Source organism: Micropterus dolomieu, linkage group LG09 (genome assembly GCF_021292245.1).
Source record: "Micropterus dolomieu isolate WLL.071019.BEF.003 ecotype Adirondacks linkage group LG09, ASM2129224v1, whole genome shotgun sequence".
Taxonomy (NCBI): domain Eukaryota; kingdom Metazoa; phylum Chordata; class Actinopteri; order Centrarchiformes; family Centrarchidae; genus Micropterus; species Micropterus dolomieu.
This window is the reverse complement of record NC_060158.1, coordinates 18501688-18511211: the sequence shown is the minus strand read 5'-3', so window position 1 is coordinate 18511211 and position 9524 is coordinate 18501688. Positions and strand designations below refer to the sequence as shown.

Below are 9524 nucleotides of genomic sequence, written 5' to 3'. Positions count from 1 at the left end.
AGAAGATGGATGGTTTGAAAGAGGTGTCAAGGAAGCCATCTACACCCGGGTCGAGAAGCCGTCATTGAACAGGGGAGGGGGTCTACGCCACCACTTATCCCCCTCTTACAATGCTGTCCTTTCATCACTTCCCAGGAAACTCAACAAACCTAACCTATTGGCCTCAGGTGAAGATACCAACGATGGTCGTTCAGTCTTGGCCACAGGTAGTCTTAACGACTGTAACGACTGTCGTCACAGCAACAAGGAACACTAACGAACCAGCGGTATCGATGACCCGGGATAACGACCCCACTGAGGTTAAATAGCTGAGTTTCCCTGCCAGTCAGTCAGAACTGAAGAAGTCCTTTGGATGAGGGACGAAACGTCTTCCAGTATCTTCAACCAAGTCCAGTTGCCCTTGACTTTAACCTTCGTTGGATACTGAAGCCATTCAAACTTTGTCCTGTCCCAATGGACTTGTGTGTAGGTGAGGTAAAGTGGTAAAGCAGGAAAACCACTGTGAGGCAAAACAGGTGTGGACATCTAATACTTCCAAACATACAGCACATATTTTTGCCCCATCTGTGTTTGTATAATTTTACAAGGCTACATGCGGAATTATTTTAAGAATATATCATTATAATGATATTTGTAGGGGGAGAACCCTCAGATGGGGTTGTTCCTCACCCCACTGACCCCCACGTTTAAAATGGCTCAAACACGGACTACAAAGTATCGTGCAGATGTCCTTGCAACAATATCACACTAAGCACTGCATTCAAGTGAGAAGTTGTTTGGTGGTATGTGTGTGTGAGCGAGAGACAAAAATTCATATGTATTGCCTTTTGAGGAACAAGCTACTTTCGGGCAGAGGAAGAAGTTTGGTACAGCGTTTGTAAAGATTAATAAATGAATGAATAAAGATATTTGTTTTTGTTTTATTGAACTGTGTAAATGACACATGTGCAACAGCTCAATTTTCATTATCAGTCTTGGTCAGAACAGTCGATTTGTTACATAAATTAAAAATAAAATGATGTTTGATGTTTTTCTACTGATACACACGTCTATTTCAAAGCAGTTCATTTATTGTCCAGGTGATACATTCGTCCATACAGACAGGCAGTGACCAGCCCACCAGCCATGTTTGAGTGGTTCATGGTCACTCTGCCATCTAAAGCTTTTTCCAGATGTCTAGGCTGCTCCAAGACATATTTGCTTGCTAAAACTGATGGGTACACGTATCTGGTCCCAAAGTTCCCCTCCAACAGGAAGTCCATTTTAGACTCAGCCTCTTCCACTTCCTGTCCACAGGAACTGACGTCCAACCCTGGACAACGAACTAGTGCACACACCTGCAACAGAGGTATGATAAAAGTGACAACAGTCTTATTTACGCCATTTTGAATATACAAAATGATTCTCATTCATACCTGCAGAGCGTAACTTCCATTCACCAAGTGTGTTCCAGCAAATACTCCTAATGCATAGAGCTCTTTACGACTGCCTTGTGGTAACTGCTTGTACTGCAGGTGACAGCAAAAAGTGCCGTGACACACGTTCACTTCGCCCTCTGTCTTGTTTAAGAGGACAAATGTAAAAGGGTCACCCATCATATCTGTGATAAAAGTGGCAGAGGAGGGAGGGACTGATGAAGCAGTTTCAGCATGAGGAGAATCAAAACAGCTTTCTTGCTGAGAGAATCCGGAGTCTGTAGCTGTAGATGGTGTCGACTCAGTCCTAACTACCCCCTCCCCTGCAGCCACGCTCTGCCCCACCCACAGTGGGTCTAAGACTGGCACCCTGGCCACCAGCAGCCTGCCCTCCTCTGGGTCTCCTCTCTGGGCGTGGTGGTAGGTGGCAGAAAAAGGGGTGTAGATACCACTTCCTGTCATGTTGTGTTGGTCGTTACGGAGGTTGGCTGCTAACAGGGTGACATTGGCACCGAAGCTGAACGCCCGCTGGAATTGTACCGAGTCCAGTAGGGGGAGCTTGTTCATCCAGGCAGTAGATAAGATGAGCTGTCGCACACCCTAAATGTAGTCCAAAGAGAGAAGGATGTTAGGAAGAGAGAAGACCAAATGCAGGAATGTAGAGTTAGGTACAGAATTTAATTGGCTGTCTACCCTCTCCACCAGGGTTATTGTGGGCTCATGAAACAGGATGTCAAAGCAGATCATGAGGCCAAACCTCCCAGCAAAAGGAGTCTCAAACGTTATGATCTCAGGTTGCGACGGAGTGTCAAAAGAATCCTCAAAGTAGAGGTTGTGTTTATGGTAGCGTGCCACCAGGAGGCCATCTGACCTGTATGAAAGAAAGTACTATGAAAGGTTCACATGGACAAAGGTATGAGAGGCCGTTTAGGGTAAACATTTAAAGACAGGCAGTCACACACACTGACAATGTGCACGCACGCACTGAAAAAACTGAAATACAGGCACACATGCACAAGGAGAAAGGGGACGTGCACATTGACAATAAGCTCACTAAACTGAAAACGTGCACATACACACTGAGAAGTTCCACCACCTTCAAAAGCTGTGGGATACAGGCAACATGTTTGTTTGTAGTTGAGCATGTGCATGTAAAAGTATTTCAGTGCACCCTGAAGTTGTTTCACTGTAACAGGAAGTCGTTCAGAGCTGCAACCTGAACCTGCATAGCTCCACGGGGTTGCCCTGTCAAACACGAAGACGCAGTTATTTCTATTAATTGTAGTTGGCCTTTTAGTTGTGACCCGCATTTGTCACTGCTAATATTAACATCATCATCATATTAGCATCACAATATCCACACAGAAAATAAAACAGCAAAAGTAGCATTGGTACAGAAAATGAAAAAATGGTTCTGATAATTACAAGAGAACTTAATAATAGAACTAGTAATAATTGTGGCAGCAGATGTTGTTCAGGAACTGAAGGGCAGCAGGTGACTCGCAGCCATAACACATGCAGAAATTGATGAGAGGAGAGGGAGAAGAAAGCACACGACTACAGAACAACAACTCTTGAAGAGGCGCTAATGGTCGCTCAAGGTACGATTTGACAGCAGATCAGATTAACCCTTGTTTGGATTTAGAGGAAGAGGAGTTTGCAATCATGGTGGAGGAGTTGCAGCAAGAGGATTCGGGCAACAATTATTGACCATGTCATCAATTATGGCTTGTCCTTTAGAGAGGTTAGATGATGGCGTTCTTTGCCACATACGACTGGTTCCACCCGACGAGAGAGGGGTGTTGAGGCCTGGCATGACTGTACATGTGACAATTTGGAACAATGTTGCCTTCCACCTCTCCTGCCTTGTGAATTAACGGTTTGCTGCACAGCCCCGCATGATGATTCAATTCGTCCCTGCATAGGTTCTATTTCAACTCTATTTTGTTTTTGGAATATTTCAAACAGTTACTTTTGGTTGCTTTTATGTTTACTGTATTCTGTTTTTATTTACAGCATTCAGCATTTGATGCAGTATAATAAAACGTTTTGTTTGAGTATTTCTGATTTTGGGTGAAATTCTTTAATGGTTCTTTGAGGACGCAAGAATGCAGTGCAAAAGCTGTACCATAATGAATGTCTGAAATCTGCTAGTCTAGGTATGTACTTTAGGTCTTACATGTCAACGACAGTTCATGGGCACAGAAAGACCTGCACACAAGAATACAGTAAAATGAATGAAGAAAACTTTCTTTGAAAATGTCTCTTTTTAAATTTTTAGTTAATTTTTTTATTTTACAGGGCATCTCAAAAAGTGTAAGCACAGAATAAAAGTGCAGGTGCATTGCCAAGCAGGGTTTGTTAACTCTCGTAAAATCATCTTTGGAGAAAATAATATAAATATAACTATAAATATAATATCATGCTGTGATATTTTTGCTTTACGTTTTTGGCACATACTATAACTATGTAGAGTATGAATAAATTGATAGTTGTATGTTGATAAATTTGCTAGATGAGTTTCAAATAATTTCAAGAAATATGGTGTTGCGCTGAACAAAGACTCAGGGCCTGTGATTCTTATGATACATAATTTCTGTGGAGGCGATGTGTTGCAAGTAGGGTAGCCTACTTAATTTTAGTGAATGTAAAAATACTGTATAGAAATGAATAACACATAATACCCTCATTAGAGTTTAGGAGGTGGTGTGTGCATTTTTAGTATTTTGTCATTTGTTATGACATGTATTTTGTCAGCAAGTCAGATAATGAGATTCTCTGTGTACAAGAGGGAAACAAAGTGATATTTCATATTGCCTAAACAGCCTTTCATACTAGGAATTTATGTTTTGATGCACTTGCTGGACTTCAGCTTTACTACTTCTGTTTTATGATCTACACTTCACCTGAAAACCACGTTGGTGTTGAACTGCCAGCGTCCATCAGATGGACAGGAGGAGGAGGAAGAGTCGGTCTTGAGGGGGCAGGGCTGCAGGTCAGCAACATTGGCCACCAGGTAGAGGTTGTTACGACGTGCCATACAGCTCAAGCGCCGGAGAATCTGTGAAACACAACGATGTCAGTATGCCCGTTCAATAACAACATTGAATCTAAAAGTATGATTGTGCACCTCAGTGTTGTTGTGTTTGTCCGGCTCCGTGCAGGGGTTCCAGCTCTCCTGCTGGGGGTCAGGAATGGTTTCTAGGTAGCCAGAGATGGATGAACGGTTGAAGTTGTAACCTTGAAGACCGTCTTCTGGAAACACCAGGATCTGGGCACCCTGACCAAGAGGAGATGAAGACAGAGTATAGAGACTAAAATTCTGACATTAAATGTACTTTCGTATGTGAGAATCCAGAGAAATACAACCACTTCTGATGACTGAGTTTACTTGACTTCTTTGCAGTAATATCAGCCTGCCATCACGACAATCCTGCCATCACAAGTTTAAGGAATGACCTTTTTATTTAATTATCCTGACTGCTTTTTAGTTATTAAACTGCACCTGTCAGAATGAGCTACCTTATTTAAAGTTTTTAAGTTTTGAATTTGAAAGGATTGAAACACTATATAAACAGAACGGTTATTTATGAAGTGAGCAATCTGCAGCATGGTTTCTTTGATTAAAAAAACCAAATATTTAAAACTCTCCTGTACTGACCATACCTGCTGAGCGGCTCGGGCAGCCTGCTCCTCGTAGATATCCAGGTTTTTCTGCATGTGCTGCAGGGCAGCAAGTCGGGAACGGGTGACATTAGGCTCCGGGTTCAGGATTAAGTTGTGCTCGTAGACAGCAGCAACATACGAGGAGTCCACAATGGGCTTTGTTTGAACAACGGCCGACATTATAGAAAAACTGAAGACAACAAACAAAAACATTGTTTCTTTGTGGAGAGACATGAATAGTGAAACCCAGATGGATTAGTTATATGATAGCACCTGCTAGGTCAGAAGTCCTACGTGGGGTAAAGGTAAACAGAGCTAACTCTTTTAGAGGTGATAAGAAGCTCCTGTTGTGAAATAGTGGTGTTTTTACTGTATAAATGTGGATCAACAGGGTCGTAGTACAGCAACTCCATGTTCTCATTTGTCTTGTTCAAAAACTTGTACTGGACTGTTACATTACAACCTTGGTTCTCAAAAATATATTCTCTCTACAATAGTCCATATTCCATTATGTACTGGGAATGATCCCCCTGCTGTCAGGGTACATGGATTCTTTTTTAAGACAAAATGGGTTGCTCAGCCACGCCCTATGGAATACTTATAAAACACCTTTGCAGCGTTAAATCATAGACAGTTTGGTTGGAACACGTCCTAGAGGCTTAAAAGCTGGAGTCTCTCTTTACTCAGAAAATCAATGTTACAATGAAACGCTGTAGTTTTCATTTTAACATTGGAGGGGGACACAAATTAGACTGGAGGTCTGGGGGTTAACATTTTTAGTGTCATTTCCTGCATTCTTGTACATTTTTCTGTACCAATTCCTGCGTTTTATGCATCTATTTAGGGTGGCAGGTGACAATTCAAAATATGAAAATACAATGGAATATAAAGCAGTAAGTCTATCAGGCAGTCTGTATTGCTTTCAAATCTATATTCTACTCTAGATCTACCATTCCCATTTATTGTCATCCAGCAGAGTCAACACACATGTAGGCATGATTTAGGCCCCATCCACAACAGAGTTTTAAAATGAATACAATCTCCATCTACACCAGCGTTTCAGAGTTGACCTCTGTCTACATTAAAACAACTGAAAAAGCACATCTGGTGGACGTTCACGTACACTGGGCATGTGCGTGCCGGTGTAAACATGAAGCAGATGGTCTATTCCGTAGTTACAGAAGATTTGGCGAAAGAATAAAGTGAAGCAGAGGAGGAATCAGACCTGATTTTTTTTTTTTGCATGGACCAAGAACAAGCTGGGACTGTTACTGAATGTAACACGGGCGGCAGAAAACAGACTGGGAGTCGTTGCAAAGTAAATGGCGACCTGCACACCAACTTACAAGTGTAGGCTGTAAGTGTTCTTTGCACAGTACAAGATATTTTAATAAAAATACTAAATCCAAAATCTTGTCAGTAGCATTGTGTTTCTGCTTTGCATGACTTATGAGACCCAGTCAGAGAGCCAAACGTGAGCATCTACATCATCGTTTCTGAAGCACTCCGTTTTTGCCCGTCCCCACTAAAATGCTACCCAGGAGTTTTAAAATGAAAAGGGGCTCCGCAGCGTTATCAGACTTCTCTGTTTTAGGTTTTCGTTTTCGCCATTTTCGCAATCGTGTGGATGGGGCTTTAGTCTTCCCTGCTCTTTTGTGTCTTGTCAGGTTTAGTGAAGAGGCAGAGTAAAAGCAGGACACCATGCATATACATTTTGGTGTTTATTAATGATTAAACAGAAAGGAGAACGGGCTTACGCAGGAATTAGGCAGCCATAGTCAAAACACTGGAGGAAAATCCATGCAGAAGGCAAACAAATCTAACAGATAAAAGCAAAAATCCAAAGTTAAAAAAAATCCAGAAAGTCAGGCAACAGGTAATTGCAGAGGAACACTGGGACACTTGACAAACTCATGAAGATTAATGGAAAGACACTTACTCATATACAACGAGGGAGGTGATAACCAGACACAGGTGACGCTAATCAGGGAGGAGCAAATAATCAAACAAGCAGAAGAACCGAGACATGAAGTTGACTAAACAGAAATGAGAGGGAAAGAAAATAACTCAGTAAAACAGGAAACACAGAAAAACATAGACGCACAGTGGGGGCCTTTCTCACTTCCCAAATTTGTGCCTCCTGGAGCCTGAGACCCGGAAATTGATCTCAGCGCACCATCTTGAAGGAATTCCTAAAATGCACCTTGAGGAGCGAGGAGGCGAGAAGGCACAAATTTGGGAAATGAGAAAGGCCCTGGGAAGACACAAAGACAGGAAATTTTGTAAATACAAACACAGAAGGAAGCATTTAACGTTGCCTGAATAAAATATAATAAATCAAATATATAATATTGAGAAAAACTTAATATTATGAGAATAAAGTCATAATTGTTCAACAATTAACAAAATTGTTTAATACCTGCCCTGTACTCTGCTGTGCATTAGCCTATGTTATTGCTCTGCTGATATGATAGTATCCCCTTCAGACCATCTGACACACAAAAACATGTTTGGGGCTGTGCTGCATGAGACAAATGTGCTGCTCTTCATTGGAGCTGAAAAACCGGGCTAACTTAGAACACTTCCGATCGGGCATAAATTTCACCACAAAACCACAAAAATGTTAACTTCAGCCCCTTCGATTTCAATATCCATGTGAATAAGAAGATTGATGCTAAAGCCATTGCATTCCTCAATACTTCGGACAGCCTTGAGTTAAAACCGCTTGTAACGGAGTCCAACCATAACCTTGGCAACACTCTTCATCTAGTCATCTCCAGAGTGAAAGACATCATTTATGGGTAAATTATATTAATGTGTCTGATCATCATTGTGTATTTCTATTCTAATACCTTAACAATTCACTCAAAACCGCAATTTAAATCACCTCACCAGGACATTAGGACAGAGCACTAGCAGATTCCATTGATTTAAATATTTTCAATGATTCTATTAACTGAACTGTTGAGGCCTTCAATAGTGAACTAGGTGGCATGCTTAGCAAAGTAGTTCCTTTAAGGTCTAAAAAAAAAGGTCCTATAGCAAATTGTCACCTTGGATAACTAAAATGTCCGTGACCTAAGAGGGTCATGTAGGAAAGCTTAGAGAATGTGGAGGAAAACTAAGTTACAGGTTCATTGTGACAATCTAGATAAAATAACTAAATATAAAACAGTTGTTCAAAGTAAGAGAAGGATTTACTTCTCAAAGCAAATTGCTAAAAACAGTGAAACCCTAGGTTCCTGTCCTCACCCACTGATACGCTTCTGTGTCAAACACCTTATTCAGGCATCTGCTCTGAAATGTGAAGAATTTACAAGCTTCATTATAAATAAAGTCACCTCTAAAAGGGCAACCATTGCAAACACAAGTATTTATTTTGATAATGAATCTATTCCCCAGGCCCCCAAAGTTTCAAACACTTCAAAATGCCTGATGAAGGTCTAGCACGGAAACATTGCCATCAAGGTAATTTTCTGTTCTGAAGAATGCTATATTCCTATTTATGAAATCAAAATAGAACAGCGGGAAAAATAGACACATAAAGGTTAAATGCTAAATTTGTGCAACTGAAATAAACATGTCCATACTTTTCTTTTTAATGTCAAAATTACTATGGTGGATGCATTAATTAATAATGTACAGTAAGATGTGTGCTATACAAGGAGAGATTCAGAATCACAATTTATGTCTTAAGGACACTGTTTAAAGGTGACTTAACCTCACTGTAAAAACATTTATTGTGTGTGTATAGTAATGTGAAAAAATGCTGTAAAGCAAGAATACTTTTAAATATAGGCTCGTTAATAGATTAGAATAGATTATATTTATCAATTAACAAACTACAAAGTTAATGGACCGAAGAAAAATCTAAATCAAATCAACAGTTGGTGCGATCACCCTTTAATACAGCATAAATTCTTCTAGGTTCACTTGAGTTGGCCCAAACATGTTGGATAACTACTTGCAGTTCTTCTGTGGAAGGACAGGCAGTGTCAGTTTGACACATTCTGCGTGTCGGCCATGTTTATGTTTAGCCCTCTGTGAGCTTTCGTTCCCCTTCGAGGGAACTCGAACTGCGTCGGTTACGACACTATGGGAACGCCTCTAGGCATAGCAGGTCTGAACGTGAATGAAATCAGCCTTCGGGGGTGTGGCTTACCGTGTTATCGGGTTCTTCCATTCGGCCTGGCACTTTCCCCTCGCACATTCACCAAGTGTATGGATGCAGCACTGGCCCCGCTGAGGCTCCAGGGCATCCGGATTTCAACTACATTGACGACTGGCTCATCCTAGCCCAGTCTCAAGAGTTGGCGGTTCGGCATCGAGATGTCGTTCTGGCTCATCTGCAGCGTTTAGGGCTGAGGCTCAACGCAAAGAAGAGTGTGCTGGCGCCCACCCAACGGACTACGTTCCTAGGGGTAGTATGGGATTCGACAACGA

At 41.4% G+C, this 9524-nt stretch overlaps 1 protein-coding gene across 1 annotated transcript in view; it reads right to left on the bottom strand.

Moving 5' to 3' along the window:
- Window positions 1-876: 876 nt before the first annotated feature.
- The window catches only part of LOC123976815, a gene marked incomplete in the record, with an annotated part of 19175 nt that continues 10527 nt past the window's right edge, over window positions 877-9524 (bottom strand). The window contains 7 exon segments of the mRNA XM_046059162.1: window positions 877-1337; window positions 1416-2015; window positions 2109-2286; window positions 4322-4476; window positions 4546-4695; window positions 5082-5271; window positions 6839-6900. Coding sequence (XP_045915118.1) covers window positions 1065-1337; window positions 1416-2015; window positions 2109-2286; window positions 4322-4476; window positions 4546-4695; window positions 5082-5271; window positions 6839-6900 — 1608 coding nt within the window.